The sequence below is a fragment of the Podarcis gaigeae genome (assembly GCF_964106915.1).
Source record: "Podarcis gaigeae genome assembly, chromosome: 9".
In the NCBI taxonomy this organism is placed as follows: domain Eukaryota; kingdom Metazoa; phylum Chordata; class Lepidosauria; order Squamata; family Lacertidae; genus Podarcis; species Podarcis gaigeae.
In genome coordinates this window covers 80,050,828-80,073,807 of record NC_139685.1, presented here as the reverse complement: position 1 = coordinate 80,073,807, position 22,980 = coordinate 80,050,828, and the positions used below count along the sequence as shown (strand labels likewise).

Below are 22,980 nucleotides of genomic sequence, written 5' to 3'. Positions count from 1 at the left end.
CCAAGAAGGGCGACTTGCCTCTCGCATGGTCCTGTGTCAGGTGGCAAAAGCGTCAGAGAAGCTCAGGGACCCATTCCTCAGATCAGCTGGAGAATTTCCTTTATGCTGCATTATATCCCACCTTTTGTTTTCCCTCCCAAGGAGCTGAGCTCCTTTAATCTGCACAACAACCCTGTGAGGCAGGCAAGGCTGAGAGGCTTCATGGGAGGCAGTGGGGTTTAGTGGTCAGAGCATGGGTAGGCAAACTAAATCTGGCCTGCAGATGTTCCGGGTATCAGCGTGTTTTTACATGAGTAGAATGTGCCCTTTTGTTTAAAATGCATGTCTGGGTTATTTGTGGGGCATAGGAATTCGTTCATTTCCCCCCCCCAAAAAAATATAGTCTGGCCCCCCACAAGGTCTGAGGGACGGTGGACTGGCCCCCTGCTGAAAAAGTTGGCTGCCCCCTGGGTCAGAGGGTTGGCCTGGGACCTGAGGGAGACACTGGTTCAAATCCCCAGCAGCCACAAAGCTCCCCGCGAAACTCTTGTGCCAGTCACTCACACTCAGCCCGGCCGGCCTCACAGGGTCGTTGGGACAAAGAAATGCGGAGACCTGTTTGCCACTTGGAGCTCCTTGGGGGAAAAGGTGAGATATAAATGCAATAAATCTAAAAATACAGCCTGGCTGGGATTGGAAGCCTGCTCTCTCTCGGGGTGACACTCAACCCACTAGGCAACCCTGGCTTTTTAATGATGCCTGTGGACTTTGGGAGGCATGGAAGGGCTGCCCCACGCATTTCTGGGGGCTCACCAGGACCAGGACTGAGGGACCCGCTTTGCCAGCCTTGAAACCCCTGTGGCGGCTCTCGGCCTTTTCCAGGTCCCACTTCTGAAGGGGGGGGGAGTATTTGAAGGACCCAGAAGAGGGACCCCTGTCTCTTGGGGGGGCAGTATTTGAGGGGTTTTCCCCACGTGACAGACCCTGCTCTCTGGGCTCCGCTAGGGTGGCTGTTTCCTTGGTGTCCTGCTGCAGCTGGATCAGGTCCAAGGAGGGGCCCTTCCAGGCCAGCCTCCTCTTGCCCCCCAGAGACAGTGTGGTGCAGTGGTTAGTGTCCAGCTAACCCCAGGGTGTGTTCTGGAAGCGACCAGCATGAGTTTGACCAAACTGCGGGAGGGCCTGGCCTGCTCTGGTCCAGGGTCCCTGTTTTTTTGTGTTGAATAGATGCTAGATGGTCATTGATGGACCTAACAGGTATCGCAAGCCATTTGCACATAACAAAAATATGTATTTTATCAAAGTCATTGTTGAACTGAAATACAATGAAGAAGTACGTTCATAGTGAAATACAGTATTATTTTGTACATTAATACAAAATACAGGTATATTAATAGTGAAATTGTTAAGCTCTAACTGTATGTAGGTTTTATTTTAGCTGTTTTTTATCTTATATTTTGGAAATGTACATCCAGTGGTTTTTCCTTTGATTTTTATTGCCCCCCCCAAAAAAATAAAGGGGGGCCCTAAACTAGAGCTTGTTGAGCTTATGCGCAAATCCGGCGCTGGACGGAGGCGGCGCCCCATTGCAGATGCTCCCTCCCTGCTCGACGGCAACGCCGCCCCCCCCCCCCCTTTGCAGAATCCCTGCCGCGGAGGCGCATGCGCGGGATGCCAACCTCTCGCCAGGCGCCACGGCACCCTTTGCCACCCCGAGGCGGGGAAAGGGCAGGGACTACATCTCCCAGAGTGCAGCGGGGTTGGGGCGCCGCGGGGCCTGCCGGGAAAGGTAGTTCTGCCCGCGTCGGGGAGCCGCGTGGAGTCGATCCGGAAGGGTGAGCGAGGCGGAGCTGCCGCCCCCCGACGGCGCTTTTGGGGAGGGGGATCCCGGGCAGGATCCTGCCCGTCGGGGGCCGGGGGAGTCCCCGATCGGCCCCCGATCTCCTGCCCGCCCAACCCCAGCGTCTCTTTCCCCTCTCCCGCCCCGTCGGGGCTGCAGGTGCGGCGGAGGATGGCCCGCGAGCGGCGGCGACCAGGACCCGAGGCGGGGCGGCGCCCGGCGGCGGAGAAGGGACCCCCGAGGGCGGCGTCGGGGGCGGCGATCGGGACGAGGAAGGGGCGCGGTGCCGTCGGGGCTCCGGGGCAGTCGGGGGGCTCCCGCTCCCGGCTGGTGGCTGTGCTGGCGCTGGGCTCGCTGGCGCTGGGCTTGGCGGCCGTGGGCTACGCCGTCGGGGCGCGGCGCTGGCGGGCGGCGCGCGTGCTCTCCCTGCACCCGGCGCCGCGCATCCTCGACGCCAACAGCAGCGGCCCCGAGGCCGAGCCCGGCCGCTTCTGGGGCTCCTACCGGCCGCAGGTCTACTTCGGCATGAAGGCGCGCAGCCCCCGCTCGCCCGTCGCAGGTGAGAGGGGGAGCAGGGTCAGGCTGGATGACCCCCGGGGCCCCGTCCAACTCAGCGCTTGGGATGCCCAGAGGGCAGAGCTGCTGCCAACGTTTCCCTTTTTCAAAGGGAAATCCCCTTATTCCGAATAGGATTCCTCGCAAGAAAAGGGAAAGGTTGACAGCCTGGGGCCCACATCCAGCGCAAAACAGATCCCAGGTAGCTGCTGCTGGAAAGACACCCCCCATTGCCCCCCACTCACCCCACAAAGCAGAGAGCGCTGGGATGGGTGGACTCAGGAAAGTTGACAGCTAGGCAAGAGGGCAGGCTGGGGGAGGGCCTTGCCCATGCACCCGGCGCCACCAGCACCCTTGGCCCAGGTCTACGTGGCAGGTGGCACAGCGCTTGGGAGCCTTGAGCCTTCAGGAAGCTCCTGTTGGCATCCATTTGTCTCAAGATGGAAGAGAGCAGCGTTGGGATAAAGTCCAATTTGGACAGGTCCAAAAAATCCAAATAGGATTCCTCGCGAGAAAAGGAGAAAGTTGACAGCTATGGTTTTGGAATCTGTGGCCCAGTCATTCTGATCTTCGTGTAAGGGTTCCTCCCAGCTCTGCAATTGCCCAACCCTCTCCCAAAATCTGGCCATCATCCGTGCTCCAAGAGGAAAGAAGGGAGCCAGTGAGTTCTGCAAGTCAGGCACAGACTGGGTTTGCGAGGCCGCCGTCCCGGCCTCTGTCCTCGTGGAGCGTGGCCAAGAGATGAGGAGGCAACGGGGTCTGTGCCCTTGCTGTCCCCGGCAGAGTGGCTCTTGCCCTCGCTCTCCGCATTGCAGGGGGTTGGACTAGATGACTCTGGAGGGCCCTTCCGACTCTGCCATTCTGCGGCTCTTCCTGCAGGCCTCATGTGGATGCACCAGCTGGAGGGGGACGTCCGGCTGCGCCACACCTGCGAGCAAAGCGATGGCCTCCCGCGCTACGGCTGGCTGCTTCACGACGGCGTCAATTTTGGGGTGCAGGAGATCCAGGACGTGGGCCTCAGCCTGCAGACGGAGTTTGTGAAGCGACCTGGGGGTCAGCACGGGGGAGACTGGAGCTGGAGGGTCACGGTGCGGCCCGAGGTGAGTGGGGAAGGGCCAACGGGAGAGAAGGGCATCTCTTAAGGAATAATAATAATAATAATAAAAATTATTTATACCCCGCCCTCCCCAGCCAGAGCTGGGCTCAGGGCGGCTAGCACCAGTAAAATTATAGTAAAAACATAATAGGGGAAAAAACCCAATTAAAATACAGGTTAAAAAGGTAAAGGGACCCCTGACCATTAGGTCTGGTCGTGACCAGCTCTGGGGTTGCATGCTCATCTCGCTTTATTGTCCAAGGGAGCCGGCGTACAGCTTCCAGGTCATGTGACCAGCATGACTGACCCGCTTCTGGCGAACCAGAGCAGCGCTCGGAAACGCCGTTTACCTTCCCGCTGGAGCGGTACCTATTTATCTACTTGCACTTTGACGTGCTTTCGAACTGCTAGGTTGGCAGGAGCTGGGACAGAGCAACGGGAGCTCACCCCATTGTGGTGATTCGAACCGCGCTGACCTTCTGATCAGCAAGTCCTAGGCTCTGTGGTTTAATCCACAGCGCCACCCGCGTCCCTAAAAAAATACAGGTTAAAATGCAATTTAAAATGCAGCCTCATTTTAAAACAGCTGATAAATCAAGACCATAAGGGGAGGGCAACATAAGGGTCAGACTGAGTCCAAACCAAAAAGCCAGGCGTAACAGCTCTGTCTTGCAGGCCCTGTGGAAAGATGACAAGTCCCGCAGGGCCCTGGTCTCTTGGGACAGAGCGTTCCACCAGATCGGGGCCAGTACTGAAAAGGCCCTGGTCCTAGTTGAGACCAATCTAACCTCCTTGTGACCTGGGACCTCCAAAGTGTTGCCATTTGTGGACCTTAAGGTCCTCTGCGGGGCAGACCAGGAGAGGCGGGCATCTTTGTGGAGCTGGAGGGGGGGGTGCAGGGGGCTCCTGCCTAGCGATTACCAGGCCCAGGCATGCTTGCACCTAAGAGCCTGCAGGATCAGGCCAGTGGCCTGCGGGAAACTTGCAAGCAGGATCTGAGCCAAAGAGCTGAGCTTTGCTGCCTCTGACCATGGAAGCAGAATGCAGCCGTTGTGGCTCATAGCCGCTGCCAGCCCTCTGCTCCGTGGCTTGAGCCCAATGGCTCCTTCGCAGGCCTTCAGACGGCAGCCCTGGCACCCGCTTGCCGGCAGACCTCAGCGGGGGGGGGGGGGGCCTACACAGCGTAATTTAATTTTAAGCACAAGGGAGCCTCAGGTTTCCTTGCCTTGTTTGTTCCACAACACGCACAGTCCTTGAGCACATAAAGATAATCCACCGCATCGTTCTCCTTCTGCCTCTTATCTTTTCCCGTGACCTCGAGACGGCAGCCAAGGCCCCAAACTCTGTCCGAGGGGCGGAAGGGAGCCACGTTTCTCCCAAGTTTAGAATGCAGGGGGCTATGAAGATGATGGACTTTTCTAGCCGACCGGACTGGAAGAGTCTGCGACCAGAAGGAGGAGGAGTACCAGGAGGAATGGATGAAATTCAAAGACTAGTTAAATATGTTAAGATAACTTAACTGGAAAAATTTCCAAATATCAGATAGGCTTAGGATTTAAATATGTGATGTTAGAGAATAAAATGCTTAAAGTTAAAATGAAAAGAAAGAACGATGTTAAGTGATTAAGTTAATTTTAGGAGAAATTGGGTTTTGAAAAACTGTTACAAAGATATATACTAAAACTCAGCCAGAGGGATTAGAGGAAGTCACCTAACCATGTTATGAAGATTGGATTAAGTACAGTTAAGGTTTATGTTTGTTCGTTTGTTTTAAAATTTTGGAAAATCAATTAAAAAAAAATAGAATGCATGGGGCTAACTGGCCCCTGACTGCCACAAGATGCTCAGCCAGGATGCAAAGGCCTGTCTCAGATCAGGTTCCCGAGGCTTCGACCCACAAGTCTCACCCAGAGTGGGGCTCTCAGACTTGGAAGCAGACAGGCGCCCAGGCAGACAGAATCCTAGAATGGTAGACTTGAAAGGGGTGCCAGAGGTCCTCTAGTCCAACCCCCCTGCAGTGCATCCATGACGGAGCTCACCCTCACACTCAATAAAAATTATTATTAATAATAATAATAATAGTTACATGATGTGTGTATCTGAAGAAGTGCACATGCACACGAAAGCTCATACCAAGAACTGACTTAGTTGGTCTTTAAGGTGCTACTGGAAGGAATTTTTTTTGTTTTTAATAATAATAATAATAATAATAATAATAATAATAATAATAATAATAATTATTATTTTTTATCTATACCCCTCCCTTCCCGGTTCAAAAACCGGGCTCAGGGCGGCTAACAACCAATTTAAAACATTTAATTGTAAAAGCAGCATAAATTACAGCATAAAAACACGAATAACGATAAAATTCAAAGTTCAGAAATCAATTTAGGGGATATCCCTCTAAGAAGCATTAGATAATCCCCAGGGCTAGCTGGCTGAATTAGTCCTACTTGGGCCAGGGGAGAATTAGCTGTGGGGTCTCAGAGCGGGTGATCTTCATAAAAGGGGAGGGGGAGGGAAGAGAAGGGAAATAAAGATCAGGCTGAATTCAGATTAAAGGCCAGGCGGAATAGCTCTGTCTTACAGGCCCCATGGAAGGAAGTTAAATCCTGAAGTAGTAATAATAATAATAATTTATTATTTATACCAGTGTTTCCCAACCTTTTTTGGGCAAAGGCACACTTGTTTCATGAAAAAAATCTCGAGGCACACCACCATTAGAAAATGTTTAAAAAATTAACTCTGTGCCTATATTGACTATATATAAAGTAACTCTCTTTAATAGGCATCAAATAAACACAAAGAAAGTATTTTATAATTACTTTATTATGAAATAGTAAGTACCGTATTTTTCGTCCCATAGGACGCTCCGTCCCATAGGACGCACCTACTTTTTTTGGGGGGGGGAAATAAAGGAAATTTTTCCCCCTTTATTTCCCCCCCCAAAAAAAACCAGGTCGGGGAACAGTGGGATGGCGGTGCTGCGCCTCCCCGCTGTCCCCCGAGCTTGTGGGGCTGGCCCATGTCTGCCCGGCGCGAGGGGCGCTCTGCTTCAGGGCGCCCCGCGCGTCGGGCGGCAGGCTACAGTCAGCAGCATGGGGAACCCTCTGTTTCAGGGCGCCCCACGCGCCTCCCGGTGCGCAAGGCTTGCCAACACGAGCGCGGAGCACGGGGCGCCCTTCGGCTGCCAGCTGCCGCCCGCAAGCCTTGCGCTCCTGGGGGGAGATCCCCCGGGTGCGCAAGGCTGGCCAACACCAGCGCGGAGCACGGGCGGCCTCCGAAGGGCGCCCCGTGCTCCGCGCTGCCAGCTGCCGCCCGCAAGCCTTGCGCTCCTGGGGGGAGATCCCCCGGGTGCCCAAGGCTTGCCAACACGAGCGCGGAGCACGGGGCGTCTTCCGAAGGGCGCCCCGTGCTGCCAGCTGCCGCCCGCAAGCCTTGCGCTCCCGGGGGGAGATCCCCCGGTGCGCAAGACTTGCCAACACCAGCGCGGAGCACGGGGCGTCCTCCGAAGGGCGCCCCATGCTCCGTGCTGCCGGCTTCCGCCCGCAAGCCTTGCCCTCCTGGGGGGAGATCCCCCGGGTGCGCAAGGCTGGCCGACACCAGCGCGGAGCGTCCTCCGAAGGGCGCCCCGTGCTCCGCGCTGCCAGCTGCCGCCCGCAAGCCTTGCGCTCTCGGGGGGAGGTCCCCCAGGTGCGCAAGGCTGGCCAACACCAGCGCGGAGCACGGGGCGTCCTCCGAAGGGCGCCCCGTGCTCCGTGCTGCCGGCTTCCACCCACAAGCCTTGCGCTCACGGGGGGGGAGATCCCCCGGGTGCGCAAGGCTGGCCAACACCAGCGCCGAGCACGGGGCGTCCTCAAAAGGGTGCGCAAGGCTTGCCAACACCAGCGCCGAGCACGGGCCGGCCGGCCGAAGCGAGCGGCGATGGGATGTGGGAGCTCGCTCGCTCGCCACCCCGCATGTGCTCGCCGCTGCCGCCCCGCCTCTCGCCGCCCGACTCGCCCGCCTCCCTCCCACGGCACACCAGGCAACGTCTCGCGGCACACTAGTGTGCCGCGGAACACCGGTTGGGAAACACTGATTTATACCCCGCCCACCTGGCTGGGTTTCCCCAGCCACTCTGGGCGGCTTCCAACAAAACACTAAAATACAGTAACCTATTAAACATTAAAAGGTTCCTTAAACAGGGCTGCCTTCAGATGTCTTCTAAAAGTCTGGTAGTTGTTTTTTCTCTTTGACATCTGGTGGGAGGGCGTTCCACAGGGCAGGCGCCACCACCGAGAAGGCCCTCTGCCTGGTTCCCTATAGCTTTGCTTCTTGCAATGAGGGAACTGCCAGAAGGTCCTCGGAGCTGGACCTCAGTGTCTGGGCAGAACGATGGGGGTGGAGACGCTCCTTCAGGTATACTGGACCAAGACCGTTTAGGGCTTTCAAGGTCAACACCAACACTTTGAATTGTGCTCGGAAACATATGGGAGCCAGTGTAGGTCCCTAGTAAAGGGCCCTAGTCTTCTGGGACAGAGCATTCCACCAGGTTGGAGCCACCACTGAGAAGGCCCTGGCCCTGGTGGAGGATAGTCTGACTTCCTTGGGGCCCGGGACCTCTAAACTATGGTTATTCATGGACCTGAAGGTCCTCTGCCAGGGAGACCAGGCGAGGCGGTCCCATAAATACGTGCCCTAAGCCCACAAGGCAGGGAGAGTCTTGCAGCTTCCTGACGGTGCTTTCCTGTCTGCAGAGAACTGGGCCCCCGGCCCCCTTCATCTCCCTGCTCTTCTACGTGGCGACGGATGGGCAGGGGTCTCTGCAGCCTGTGGTGGAGCAGAAGACCGGCCGCTTGGCATCCCTGACGGGCACCACAGAGGAGCTGGGCCACTTCACCATCACCTTCCAGCCGCCCACCAACGAGGCTGGCACAGCACCTCTCTACGCCAGGTACCCTGCAGGGCAGAAGTGCCACAATTTTCAGTCCTAGGGGGTGGGGATGTGATTGTCTCTCCCTTAAGTAAGAACCCAAGCTGAGGCGGATGGATCAGGCCCATGGCCCAGGAGGAAACACACAGGCAGGATCTGGGCACAAAATCAACTCTGCCCTCTTGCGGTTTCCGGCAGCTGGCATTCGGAAGCACTAGATAGATAGATAGATAGATAATGGATGGATAGATAGATAGATAGATGGTAGATAGATAGGTAGATAGATAGATGATAGATAGATAGATAGATAGATAGATAGATAGATAGATAGATAGATGATAGATAGATACCGTATTTTTCGCTCTATAACACGCACCTGACCATAACACGCACATCGTTTTTAGAGGAGGAAAACAAGGGAAAAAACATTCTGAATGAAACAGTGGATGTATCATTTTTGTGCTTCATGCTGTGGCCACAGACATGTGATCTGATGGTGAATTTGGGGTGACCCAATGCAAAATCCTGAGAATTCCTGTGGATCCATACTTTGTAACCACGTTTTTGCACCATTGCAGCCCCAGGAATCAGTGGGTGCGTGATTTTTTTGGTGCAGGCTGTAGCCATGGACATGCTATGTGATCTGACGGTGAATTTGGGGTGACCCAATGCAAAGACCCTTAGGATCCATGTGGATCTATGCTTTGTAACCACATTTTAAGTGGGGAGGGAAGGAAAAACAAAGAAGGGACATGAGAGGGGTGTGCAGAGAAGCAGCTGGCTAAGAATGCAGGAGAGGGATTTAACGGGAGGGAGGAAAGAAAGGCAAAAGTTTCCCCCCACCCAAGCCAGCCATCTCTCTCTCTCTCTCCCTCCCCCTCTCTCTCTCTCTCCCTCCCCCCTCTCTCTCCCTTCCCCTCTCTCTCTCCCTCTCCCCCAGCAGCACCGGAGCACACTCTGCTTTCCCCTCTGCTTGCCTGGAGGGAAGGGGCTTTCCCTGCTCTTTGTTCCGTTTCAGCAAACACAGCAAGGAAACAGAGGAGGGTGGGCAGTAAGACCCTGAGGCAGAATGCAGGAAAGCAGCCTCTTCCTCTTTTCAGGTTTCCCTTCTCCGCGAAGCACGATTTGATTTTTGCCTGATTTTTCGGCTCCAGGGACCACACATTCGCTCTATAACACGCACAGACATTTCCCCTTCCTTTTTAGGAGAAAAAATCTGCGTGTTATAGAGGGAAAAATACGGTAGATAGATAGATAGATAGACAGATAGATAGATAGATAGATAGATAGATAGATAGATAGATGATGGATGGATGGATAGATAGATAGATAGATAGATAGATAGATAGATGATGGATGGATGGATGGATAGATAGATAGATAGATAGATAGATGATAGATAGATAGATGATATAAAGATGATAGAGATAGATAGATGATAGATGATGATAGATGATAGATAGATAGATAGATAGATAGATAGATAGATAGATAGATAGAGATAGATAGATAGATAGATAGATAGATAGATAGATAGATAGATATAGATAGATAGATGATTGATGGATGATAGATAGATAGATAGATAGATAGATAGATAGATAGATAGATGGATGATGGATAGATGATGGATGGATGGACAGATAGATACATAGATAGATGCCTCTGGCCGTGGAGGAAGAGCCGTAGTCCTTGGCACTGATTCTCGCTCCCTTTCTCCCTCTCCAGTTACAACCACCTGCAGGCGAAGGCCGAAGGGCTGGACCGCCTGAGCGACGTGGTGAAAGCCAGCCTGACCCCTCGCTTCACCTTCGCACCCCCAGGAGCCCCCAAGCGCCGCTACTTTGGGGTGGATGCCTCCCACTCCCCGGCCGGGGAGCGGGCGCCCCCTCACAGCCAGCTGCTGGTGCACCAGGTGACGGTGTCCCTGCCCTGCCGCCTGGAGGTGCTCTTTGAGTCGGGCAGCGCGGGCGACCGTGCCGGGCGTCTGGCGGGCGAGGCTCTGTCGCAGGAGCTGGGCCGGCACACGGCGGCCTTTGAGCGGCGCTTTGAGGAGGCCTTTGGCCTGGCGCGCAAGGGCTTCTCCCCGCCGGAGCAGAGCTTTGCGCGGGCCGCCCTCAGCAACATGCTGGGCGGCATGGGCTACTTCCACGGGCGCTCGCTGGTGCAGTCGCCCCACGCCGAGCTCCCCCAGCCGTACCCGGAGGCGCCACTCTTCACAGCTGTGCCCTCGCGCTCCTTCTTCCCGCGGGGCTTCCTGTGGGACGAGGGCTTCCACCAGCTGCTGCTGGCCCGCTGGGACGCGGCTCTCAGCCGAGATGTGCTGGCGCACTGGCTGGACCTCATGAACGCCGAAGGCTGGATCCCGCGGGAGCAGATTCTGGGCGCCGAGGCCCGTGCCAAGGTGCCCGCGGAGTTCGTCGTGCAGCACAGCAGTGCCGGAAACCCCCCGACGCTCTTCCTGGCGCTGCGGCAGCTGCTGGCGCAGGAAGCTCTGGAGACGGACTACCTGCGGCGCCTCTACCCGCGGCTGCAGAGCTGGTACGACTGGTACAACAGCACGCAGGCCGGGCCCCTGCCCTTCACCTTCCGCTGGCGCGGCCGCGACCAGGACACCCAGGCGTTCCTGAACCCCAAGACGCTCACCTCCGGCCTGGATGACTACCCGAGGGCATCGCACCCCTCGGAGGACGAGCGCCACCTGGACCTGCGCTGCTGGATGGCCGTGGCCTCGGGCGTCATGGCGGAGGTGGCCACACGGCTGGGGGAGCCGGCCGAGGAGTACCGGCGCATGGCGGAGGCGCTGTCGGATGGGCAGCTGCTGGACCAGCACCACTGGGCCGAGGCGCTGGGCACCTTTGCTGACTATGGCAACCACACGCAGGTGGCGTCCCTGGAGCGTGAGAAGCTGCGCCCGCCTCCTCCGGGGCAGCCGATGCCCACGCCGCGCCTGCTGCGGGTGGTGCGGAAGCCGCCCCGGCTGCAGTTTGTGGGGGGCGCTTTTGGCTACGTGAGCCTCTTCCCGCTGCTGCTGCAGCTGCTGCGCCCCGACTCACCGCGGCTGGGCAGCCTGCTGACCGACCTGCGCAGCGAGAGGAAGCTGTGGACGCCCTTTGGGCTGCGCTCGCTGTCCCGCGCCAGCCCCTTCTACCTCAAGCACAACACGGAGCACGATCCACCCTACTGGAGGGGCCCGGTGTGGGTCAACATCAACTTCCTGGCCATGCGGGCTCTTAAGCACTACGGCCGGCTGGAGGGGCCCTTCCGGGAGCAGGCGGCCGCCCTGTACCGGGAGCTGCGCGCCAACGTCGTGGGCAACGTCTACCGGCAGTACCTGGAGAGCGGCTACGTGTGGGAGCAGTATCACGACGGCACGGGCAAGGGCCAAGGGTGCTACCCCTTCACGGGCTGGTCGGCCCTGGTGGTGCTCATGATGGCTGAGGAGGACTGAGTTTCCGAAAGTGCCAGGCTGCCTCTGCCATGCTCTTGGCGGGCGCGGTGCCCGCCTCCCCCCCTCAGGTGTTTTGACTCCTGGGCAGCTGGCCTCCACTGCTCTTCTAGCGAAATAAAGCTGTGAAGCTGGACGTGCCAGTGGCCTCTTGCGGGAAAGGAGCTGGGTTGGGGGAAGAAGCCTCTTGGGGCTGCTTGGGCATTCCCATGCGCTGCCGCCTCTGGAGTTCGGGGCGGGGAGATGCCTTGGAGTCAGAAGCGAAGGCAACATCAAAGGGGTTTGTGTGCTCAGAGCGGCTCCCAGGGGGTGCTGGCTGGTGAATCTGCACTTGGGATTTTATTTATTGTTGTTTTGCAAAATTTATATGCCACTTTATTGTTTTGAAAAACCCTGAAAGCCTTTCCATCTTTTTAGCTCCTGGGAGGGAGGGTTTTGACTGGTCCCCTGCTGCTTACGATTTGGGGAGTGCAGCTACAAATCTGCTGCAAGTTAACAACTTTTTGAAGCCCTGGGGATTAATGGGTTTATGGTGCAATAAACTGATATGACCTGGGATTAGCTGCTTCAGGGTCACAGCATGTTTCCCCACACTCAGAGAATAGAAGAGTTGTAGAAAGGACCTTGAGGATCATCTAGCCCAACCCCCTGCAATGCAGGAATACGCAGCTGTCCCAACCAGGGATCGAACCTGCAACCTTGGCATTATCAGGACCAGGCTCTAAGCAACTGAGCTGTTGCGGCCAGGCAAACATAGAGATATATGCATCCATGTAAACGTAGCCACACAGGCTATCAGCCTCACCTGAATTCCATCCGTGCCAATACTTAGGTGGGCAAAATGGCACCATCTGCCCACAGGAGGGAGGGAAAAGCCTCCAAATCCCAACCCCAGGGGACAGAGTGAGCTGAGCGCCACAGGATCTTGCCTGACTGATTGCTTGGAGATGTGGAAAACTCCAGAGGCGGAAATCCCAACCCCCCCCCCAACATCATCTGCTACCAGAGTTTTTCCCATGGAGCTTGAAGGTCCTGCCTCCGAGGAGGCTGCTCTGCCCCTGGAGCACAGGATCTCTGGCCAGGCCATCTCAAGGCATCATGCCATCACCTCTCCTGGGCCGCAGGCCCCTTCAGCAGGGACAGCTGGGGGGAGAGGGCTGTTGTGCCTGGATGCTGGGTCCCCCCTGGTTGGCCACTGTGAGAACAGGAGGCTGTTATGGGCTGTGGCACCGATTCAGCAGAGCTCCTCTTGTCTCCTTACAGAAAGTGCTGCCCTCCGTTAGCAGTTGCATGGAAATCTGGGTTGCCACTTGCAAGAAAATTGTTTTGGCACAGGGTGCTACAGCTGACCATTCCCCGTCCCGGCCAGATTCCCAAAGAGCCCCCCGCCCCATTCACAGGAGACAAGTGTGGCCCCGCTGCACGTGTGGACTTGGTGTTCAAGCACATTCCTCAGCTCTTGGACCGCTGGGTTTTGAGTCCACAGGCTGCCATATGAGGTGGGCCTCCCTGTTTGGCCACATGGATTTGTGGACAAACTGGTATCGTGAAAGTTTGCGCCAACTCCACTATAACCCCCCACCCAATGGGTGCCCCCTGCCATAGTTAGGGAGCAATACATAAATGCACCCCACCACTCATTTTATTGTCTGCTGATTCTCTAACCACATTTGCCTTGCTTCACTATGTAGCCTGGATATTGCATGACTTCCTCACTGGGCAAGAAATCATGCTAAGGATTCCCACTGCTTTCTGGAACGAGTTATTTGCACACTTGTACTGCTCCCACTATTTATTTATTATTTTTTTTTGCAACCCACAAGCCAAGGGCTGAAGTCCAGCTGCAAACTCTGCCCCCAAACACAAGATTTGGATTTTTAAAATAAAAAATCAGCTCTAGCTCAAAAGGAGTTTTGCAAGAGTAACAACTTGTAGATTCTCAGCCACTCTCTCCGTGAATTCCTTAGCTGGAAGACAGGCTACACAAATGAATGAATGATTTAAAAGTTTGGGATGATGGGAGCTGGGGGCCAGCAGAATATGGAGGGCAACAGACAGAAGAAAACTACTTCACAGAAGCATAAAAATTGGAAGGGACCCTAAGGATCATCTAGTCCAGGGGTGTCAAACTCAAATTCATCGGGGGCCGCATCAGCAGTTTGGTCACCCTCAAAGGGCCGGTTGTATCTGTAGGACTATGTAAAGGACATGTAAAGTGGAGGTTTCCTGAGTAGAACGGCCGGCGCCGCTAGAGGGCAGACGTTCTCTGGCTTGTAGGCTGCCGTGCATGTGCTGAAGAGGCGGCTTTCTTGTGTCAAAAAAAAAAAAGCGAGAATAAAAGGTGAAGGCTGGTGGCCGGCGGCGGCTACACGGGCCACATGGCGAGGTCTGGCGGGCCGGATTCGGCCTGCGGGTCTTGTGTTTGACACCCGTGATCTAGTCCAACCCCTAAAAGGCAGGACTATGCAGCTGTTCCATATAGGGATTGAACCTGTTAGCAGAAGCATGCTCTAGCCAGCTGAGCTATCCAGCCTGAAGGAGTTGTTGCAAGAGGTGTGCCTGCTGTTTTGAGCACGCTAGTGTGATTCTTACAGAAGAAATGGAGGTATAAGCTAAGCATGTGCGCTTCAGTGGGAGAAATCAAGTACGGTGCTACAGCTGTGTAGCAAGCAGTCAAGTTTGCTTCCAAGACACGCTCAGATCTCAGCCGGGAGTGACAGGTCGCTCAGACAGAGGTGGATAAGTCAGGATACAGGAATGCTGCAAATCTTAAGGGGGCTGTGTTTAGATTAGACGGGGGGGGGGGGGAGCAGACCCTGTGGCATTTGTGCTGGCTGTTCTCATCCAAATACAAGGATGGCAGTTAAAAAAATGGGAACCACTGCGGCCCCAATTAACTTATCAAATGCCAGGGAGGTAAATTCAGAAAGAATGTGTGCCTTAATCCGAGAATAAAAAAAGAAAAAGTCACAGGATTCAGGTTACAGGGCACTTTTGCTGAGACAGGAGGATGGGCCACAATGAGCCAAGTCCCTCTTCCCTGCCCCAGTTATGCATCTCCTGACCTATGGAGTGGGGGGGGGGGGGATTGCTTATCCCAGCCCACACTTGTAACTCTAAAAGGGGGCCAAACTTATAAGATGCAGCTGCCTCAGTGTGCAGGTTTCCACAAAGGAGAGCTGCCACACAGACAGCCCCGCAACACACACTCCAAACAAGAGCCTCTGAACCAGGGGTGTCCACATCTCTTTAATAATAAGCACGCACTGCTGCCCCCCCCCAGCACATGGGGAGAAGAAGCGCCTCCACGCCCAAGGCTACCAGGCACTGGTATGGTAAGGACCCAACAAGCTGCTTCGAGCGGCCTGCCCAGGGAAGGCCAGCTCCCCACTCCCAGCCCAGCTTGGTCGGAGCAAGGAGCAGGTGTCGGCCAGAACCGTTTCATCCATGCAACCAGCAAAGCCCAAACCCAGTGCAAACCCCCAGGGGGAGGGAAGGAAGGAGGCAGCCCCCACCCAGAGGAAGAGCTGCACCTTCTCACCAAAGGTTACGGAGCGCAGCGGGAGACACACACACGCACACACACACACACACAACTGCTACGGTAGTCGGGGTCCGGCAGGTAGTCCAGGCCCACCCCAAGAGACAGGGCACTGTACAAGTCCACAGAAGGCTCCTACGGAAGCACCCAACCCAGAGGGCAAGAGGGGGAGCAGACCTTTGGTCACAAAGCTGGAAGAGAGCTTGAGGGGCGCACTACGGACTGCCTAGGCAGGGAAACAAGAAACGGAGCGTGAGATCTGGCTATGGGCAGAGGGCAGTGTTGGTGCTAAGGCGGTAATTCTCCACAGTGAACTGCAGGGCACAGAAGCCCTTCCTGCCCGCCTCCTGCTGCCGGGCGCCAGGAGGGCGGCAGCGGCGGAGTCCCGGGGGTCAGGAAAGGGCCATCCCCATAAAGCAGGGAGGGGAAGTCAGCCAAGCAGGGCGGGCGCCCTTCAGACAGGCAACGTAGGCGAGGAGGCGGCCAGTTCCTCAGGGTCGCCTTCCGCCTGCCCCGCACACAGGCTCTGGACCTCGCTGCCCGGGGGAGAGCAGGGGACCCCTTTGGCCAGCAGGTGGGCCGCCTCCTCCTCGCTGTCCTCGCCAGCAGCCTCTTCCTCTTCCTGCCCGCGCCCCACCTCGATCCCCGAGTCGCCCGTCAGCCGGCGGTGGCGGAAGTGCTCGCCCTCGTCGTCAGGCCCTTCGTCGCTGTCCGAGACTCGCTGGGAGTCGCCTTCGAAGAGCTCCACGCTGGAGGAGAAGAGGGCGTGCTTGGGGGGCGCGGGGCAGGGTGTCAGTTTGCCCGCCAGCTCCCAGCTGCCCCCCGGGCTGCTGCTGCATCCGCCGGCCCCTTCAGCATCCGCCTCGCCCTCGCTGGGGGTGCTGGCCTCCGTGGCCGACAGAGAGGTGCTGCTGGGTGACGTCAGGCAGCTGGACTCACAAGAGCAGCTGGTATAGTTCTCCGAGCTGCCGGTCAGAGTCAGCGTGCTGGAGCCCAGGCGGCTGGCCGAGCCTCCCAGGATGGCACTGTAGGGGGGTGGCGGGGTGGTCGGGCGATGGGCCACCTCTTCGTAGGCAGGCAGCTTGAAGGAAGCCAGCATCCCTGCAGAAGGAGAAGGTGGGGAGGAGGGCAGAGAGACCGGCTTAGCACCACCCAGGACCGCAGAAGCAGACGGACGTCTGAGAGCTGGGCCTGCAGGAAGGGGTGACGCAGCCTGGGAGTCATTTGGAACTCACAGCTGTTCATGGAGGCACAGGTCAATTCTGTGTCCAGGGCAGCTGTCTCCCAGCTCCATCTGGTACGCAGGATGAGACCCTCCCTGCCCACAGACTGTCTGGCCAGAGTGGTGCATGCTCTGGTTATCTCCCGCTTGGACTACTGCAATGCACTCTATGTGGGGCTACCTTTGAAAGTGACCCAGAAACTGCAACTAATTCAGAATGTGGCAGCTAGACTGGTGACTGGGAGCGGCCGCTGAGACCATATAACACCGGTCTTGAAAGACCAACATTGGCTCCCAGTACGTTTCTGAGCATAATTCAAAGTGTTGGTGCTGACCTTTAAAGCCCTAAATGGCCTCGGTCCAGCTCCGAGGGCCTTCTGGCGGTTCCCTCACTGTGAGAAGCAAAGCTACAGGGAACCAGGCAGAGGGCCTTCTCGGTAGTGGTGCCCTCCCTGTGGAACACCCTCCCATCAGATGTCAAAGAGATAAACAACTACCTGACATTTAGAAGACATCTGAAGGCAGCCCTGTTCGGGGAGTTTTTAATGTTCAATGTTTTATTCTGTTTTCAATCTGTTGGGAGCCGCCCATAGTGGCTGGGGAAACCCAGCCAGATGGGCGGGGTACAAATAATAAATTATTATTAAGTGGCAAAGCAAACTGCTCTGTGTGCCACAGTTTCTGGGCTCGATCACTGGCACTGCTGGGTTGTAGAGGACCTGGAGAGGCCCTGCCAGCAAGCGTAGATGAGGGGTCGCAGGCCTGTAGGCCGCTGAATGTTGCTGGCCTCCAACCCCCATATAGTCAGGGATGATGGGAGTTGTAGTTCAGTAAAGGTCCGCGGTCTAAGGGGTGTGTGCCAAGTTATGAAACTGATAAAAAAAATTGCCGCCTTCACATAAACGGAGGGGCACCAACATGGGGCTCAACTGCTGGCTCTGAAAGTTTCCCTCAACGCTTCTCCTTAAAACAGCATCAGCTGGATATGATTTGAACAAAAAACACCCAGAACTAGATGTTCTGGCCTAGTTGACCCAATCTCCTCCAATCCCCTAGTTTACAAACCTTAGCTGCCGGCTTTAAATTTCTGAGGCCCACCAGCCACAACAGGACGGGGAGGGCCAGATCCGGTTCCAAAATGGTGACAGGTGAGGCACCATTTGGCACCATCAGTGGCCAATTACTGACCCTGCTTTCTATCAATACCTAGTCCATCTTTGGAGAATTCTTTGCCATGTGTTTTCCTTGTAGCAAGGAAGTGTACAGTTCACGTTTCCTCAAGCCAAGGGCATTTTCTCTGGAGTTTTAATGACAGCCTCCACAATTTGTTGATGCAAGTAGAGAAGCCGTCTTCTTACATATTTTTCCTTTCCCACCCCACATTCTGTAATTTATTCTCTGCTTCTCCTTCTGCATTCGACTTGTACCTCTGCCCCTCACAAATTCCTGCTAGTTTCTTTCACCCTTTGTCCTTTGATACAGTGGTACCTCGGGTTAAGTACTTAATTCGTTCCGGAGGTCTGTTCTTCACCTGAATCTGTTCTTAACCTGAAGCACCAATTTAGCTAATGGGGCCTCCCGCTGCCACCGGAGCACAATTTCTGTTCTCATCCTGAAGCAAAGTTCTTAACCCAAGGTACTACTTCTGGGTTAGCGGAGTCTGTAACCTGAAGCGTCTGTAACCCGAGGTACCACTGTATTTGTTTTTTTGCTCCTGTAACAACCTTCCTCTCTTATCCCATTCCTGTATATTCCCCATTTATCACTCTTAATCTTTATTATTGCTACTGGTTATCCTTAAACCCCTTTTTCCTCAGAGAGGGGGCCTTCCTTCCCCTGAACTCCTCTGTCTCCCAACTAATCAGCAGGCAAAGGGGGGGGGGCAGAGTCTCGTCTGAGAAACAGGCTCCGGCTGCAGGACCTGAGATCTCTGGGGATGTTGGCTCAAGGTGCCAATGGTCCCTGCAGCCCCCAGTTTTCGCTCCCCCCTCCCTCCCTCCCAGCCTCGTGGCACTGCCCCACCCGCTGCCCCCACAGGGAGGGGCTGGGCGAGGCAGAGCCCAAGAGAAAAGGCACTCACTGAGATCCATCATGGACGGGGGAAAGTTGCAGGCACCGTGGTAGGCAATGAGGTTGATCTCCCGCTGCCGCTGCTGCTGCTGGAGGCGCAGTTTGGCCCGGCGGTGCCTGTAGGCGCAGCAGCAGCTGAAGAGGATCAGGACAGTCCACAGGAGCCAGAACCCTGCCAGGGAAGGGGCCAAAAGGAGGAAGGTCAGCTATGAAGGAAACAGGCCGCTCTGGCTGGCCCTCTTCTCCTAGGGAGTTTGGGGAGAGACAGCTGCTGCCTGTCAGGGTGTAGACAATTCTGAGCTACACAGACCAAGGCTCTCTCTCTCAGGAGAAGGCAGCTGTTCAATACTGCCTGTTCAGAATCATGGGGACTAGAATCCCGCTTTATTTTAAGGTTAAGAGCCACAGCTGAAAGCTGTTGATTTGCTGAGTTTTGATTCTTGTTTCCTCCCTGGCTCCTTTCCTGTGTACATGTTTATTTAAAAGAAAGACAGTAAGCCTGTGGGGGTAGAGGCTGCCTTGTTCGGATTGTATGTCGGCCCCTTGGGGAGCTTGTTTGCCTGAAGAGCACCTTGGGGAGGCCGACAGGGACGTCAAGGCATAGGCACTAAAGAAATAGTACACAACCAATACTGAGCTGCGCAACGGCTCTCACTTGGCATAAGGCACTTCCCAAGGTTTCTGTTAAATACAGCCTTTTATATGGACTAGAATTTTCTTTGAGGAAAACCACAGTTCAGTGGGTGAGCATCTGGTTTTCCAAGCAAGAGGGCCCCACGCTCACTTCCCAATGTCAGACTGGGACAGCCTCCCGGCATGAAATCTTGGGAGCTGCTGCCAATCAGTGTTGGATTTCCTGAGCTAGATGGGTCAATGGATCCGGCTCAACGTAAGGCAGCTTCCCACGCTGCTGTGACCAGAGGCCTCTCCCTCCTTCCCTGCTACTCACACCAGAGCTCGTAGTAGTAGATGCAGCAGCCCGTCTCCCCACAGCAGTGACCCGTCTCGCACACGTACGGCTGGTCGTTCACCCCGGGGCAGAACTCGCGCGCCTGGACCAGAGAGAAGAAGGGGACAAAGCAGGGAAAGGTTCAGGAAAAGGGCACCGAAAACGCCCAAGGGGAGAAGAGGCAAGAGGTGGCATGACAGAACTGTATAAAATGATGCATAGAGAAGTCGGAGAGAGAAAAGTATTTCTCCCTGTCTCATCATCATCATCATCATCATCATAATTTATTATTTCTACCCCGCCCATCTGGCTGGGTTTCCCCAGCCACTCTGGGCAGCTTCCAACCGAATATTAAAAACACAATACAGCATTAAACATTAAAAACTGCTTTCAGGTGTCTTTTAAAAGTCAAATAGTTGCTTAGTTCTTTGACATCTGATGGGAGGGTGCCACCACCGAAAAGGCCCTCTGCCTGGTTCCCTGTAACTTGGCTTCTCGCAGGGAGGGAACCGCCAGAAGGTCTACTGGACCAAGGCTGTTTAGGGCTTTAAAGGTCAGTACCAACACTTTGAATTGTGCCCAGAAACGTACTGGGAGCCAATGCAGGTCTTTCAGGACAGGTGTTATGTGGTCTCAGCGGCCGCTCCCAGTCACCAGTCTGGCTGCTGCATTCTGGATTAATTGCAGTTAATGCCAATAAGTTTCTGTGCTGGTTTTAACCTGTAACACCTTAAATGGCTCAGGACTGCCATACCCCATGGTCTGCCTCTCCCCACCTGAACTGACCTGGAACCTGCAAACATCATCTGAGGTCCTTCTTTGTGTGCCTCCTCCATGAGAGGTCTGGAGGGGGGGGGGGCAACACAAGAACGGGCCTTTTCTGTGGTGGCTCCCTGCTTGTGGAATGCTCTCCCTAGGGAAGCCTGCCTGGTGCCTTTGTTACATATCTTTAGGCCGCAGTCGAAAACATTCCTCTTCTCCCAGGCCTTTGGCTATCTAAGCAAAGTATGGGCTTTTAAACCATGGGGGGGGGGGTATTGGTTTTTGTTTGTTACTATAGTATGTATTTATGTGCTTCTATATTGTAAACAGCCCTGTGATCTTTGGATGAAGGGTGGCATAGACATTTAATTAATGATGAAATAATAATAATGATATTGGAACTCCAATTGACATCCTGTGAAGCTGTTTCTGCACACACACACACCCCCAAAAATTGCATGCTGCCCTTTATCTGTCAATTCGGTCCTCCTTCATGCACCGCATAGTCTATGGAACTCGCTGCCACAGGAGGCAGCGACCGCCATTGACCTGGCTTCAAATGGAGGCTAGGCAAATTCTGGAAGGACGAGAGGTCTGTCCACAAATCCAACAGCTGTGATGCCTCTGCTCTGCATCCCACAGCTGGAGGGAGCCAGGCCTCTGCATCCCAGCTGCTGGAAACCTCAGGAGGAGGGCGCTGCTCCTGGATTCCCAGTAAGGGGCACCTGCTGCTGCTGCTGCTCAACAGAGAGGACTCCTTCTTAAATATTGTTTTTATCAATGTCATTTTAAATTGCGATTGATAATAATGCTGGATTTTTAGTTTTACATTTTATGATTGATGCGGAAATTGGTTTTCCATTTGGTTGTGCACCTTTTGATGCGCCCTATTTATTGCTTATGACTTTTGTTACGCTGCTAATTGTGTAAATCTTGTCATGTCGTGAGCCGCCTTGAGCACTGTTTTAACTATGGAAAGGCGGCATGCAAATAAAAGGATGAAGATGATTGTTACGGAGATTACGGGAGGGGGGCAATGAAGATGATGATGATGACCTGTTTGGCCGCCCTGGGGAAGAGGCTGCTCTGCCCCATGTCCCTGGCGCCCCAGTCAACAGATCCCTCCATAGCTGTCAACTTACAGATTTGAAAACAAGGGACCAGCAGCCCAAATAAGGGATCAACAATTACTTTGATAAAATACATATTTTCTCGCGTGCAAATGGCTTGAGATGCCTCTGAGGTCCATAAATGACCATCTGGCATCTACTCAACACAACAAACAGCCGCCGTTTGTTGTGGACAAAGGGCAGCTGGACACAGAAAGGGCCCCGCTGCCTCCAGGAGCTTATTGAAGGGACACCATCAACCCGGGACGTGGCGCTGGGCTAAGGGACGCTTGACAGCTGGGGCTCCCTGCCGGTGGTGGAGCCTCCCGGGCCAGAGGCAGTCTACCTGGCCTGTCCCGGCGCTTCCCCGGCCCCTACCTGCCGCTCCCGGCCCAGCAAGGCGGCCCAGCCGGCCTGGGCTTCCCTCCCGGGCGGAGGCCTCCTCCGCTCCATGACGCCGCCGCCTCAGCCGCCGCCTACAGCCCTCGCGGGCGCCCAGACGCCGCCGCCAAGGCCGCCAAGGCCTCCTGGGGCCCGGCCGCCGCCGCCGCCGCCCGCTGCCCCGCGGCGCCCCCGGCCCTCATTGCCGCCCAGGCCGCCCGGGGCCCCGGCTCCGCCGCCTCAGCCCAGGCCGCCGGCCCCGCCGCCGACGCCGCCATCACTCGGGGCCGCGGCTCCCGCCCCGCCGCGCCCAGCCCTCCAATCCGCGCCTTCCGCGGGGCGGGCGGCCAACCGGCGCCCGCGCCTCCGTCCGGCGGGGACCAATCGGCGGCCGGCTTCTCCCATAACAACAGCAGACAAAGAGGCCAGGGGCCCGCCCTCCGCGGCGACTGAAGGCGCCTCCAGCCAACGAGCGGATACCGCCTTCGTAACCGGCAGCGGCGCTGGCCAAAGGCAGCGCGAGAGGGCGGCCGAAGCTCTGATGGACAGCAGGGCCCGACCAAGGGGCGGCAGAGCTTTGCGGAAACAACCCCTCGCCGGGCCCACCTCCGGGGCGTTCTCGGCCAATGGGATGCGGAGGGGGAGGCGCGTGTTGAGGGAGCCGGCCAATGGGAAGCGGCGACTCTCGCCTCCCGGGGGAGCGCGTGAAGCTACGAAAGGAGCGTTTCAGCGCCTGCGCAGAGAGGGGAGGAGGGAGCTGTTCTCTCGTCTGGGGGAGAGGTCTCGCGAGAGGGTACGCTGGGCCTGGAGCCGGAAGAGGAGCCTCCCTCGAGTAGAAGGAATGGGTTGCGGGGAGGTGCGCCTGAGGCTGAGAGGAAGCCGGAGCCGGGCGGAGGGGCGGCCAGGGAGCCGGGAAGCGTCTTCCGGGGCAGGGGGCTCGGCTGTTGCGGAGCTTCCTGTGGAGGCTGAAGGGGGAACTGGGCCTTCCGGGGCCTCCAAGCAGGAAGAGAACCTCCTAGGCTCCTCCCTGAATAGGGAGCAGCCTCATCCTGATGATGATGATGATGATGATGATTCATGCCCCGCCCACCTGGCTGGGTTTCCCACTCTGGGCAG

General features: G+C 56.0%; 2 protein-coding genes across 2 annotated transcripts; one reads left to right on the top strand and one right to left on the bottom strand.

Annotated features, from left to right (window-relative positions):
- Positions 1 to 1,776: 1,776 nt before the first annotated feature.
- MOGS (mannosyl-oligosaccharide glucosidase) lies at positions 1,777 to 11,966 on the top strand. The gene is made up of 4 exons (XM_083757096.1): positions 1,777 to 2,375; positions 3,251 to 3,471; positions 8,207 to 8,403; positions 10,111 to 11,966. Exons 1-4 carry the CDS (start codon positions 1,988 to 1,990, stop codon positions 11,831 to 11,833), a joined length of 2,529 nt encoding a protein of 842 aa, XP_083613222.1. The 5' UTR covers positions 1,777 to 1,987; the 3' UTR covers positions 11,834 to 11,966.
- A 3,100-nt stretch (positions 11,967 to 15,066) lies between these two features.
- Positions 15,067 to 22,019, bottom strand: WBP1 (WW domain binding protein 1). Its single transcript, XM_083757164.1, has 4 exons — positions 21,862 to 22,019; positions 19,613 to 19,715; positions 18,674 to 18,835; positions 15,067 to 16,472 (listed from the first exon to the last, which is right to left on the bottom strand). The coding sequence occupies exons 1-4, from the start codon at positions 21,934 to 21,936 to the stop codon at positions 15,826 to 15,828; spliced, it is 987 nt and encodes a 328-aa protein (XP_083613290.1). The 5' UTR covers positions 21,937 to 22,019; the 3' UTR covers positions 15,067 to 15,825.
- Between the last annotated feature and the right edge of the window lie 961 nt (positions 22,020 to 22,980).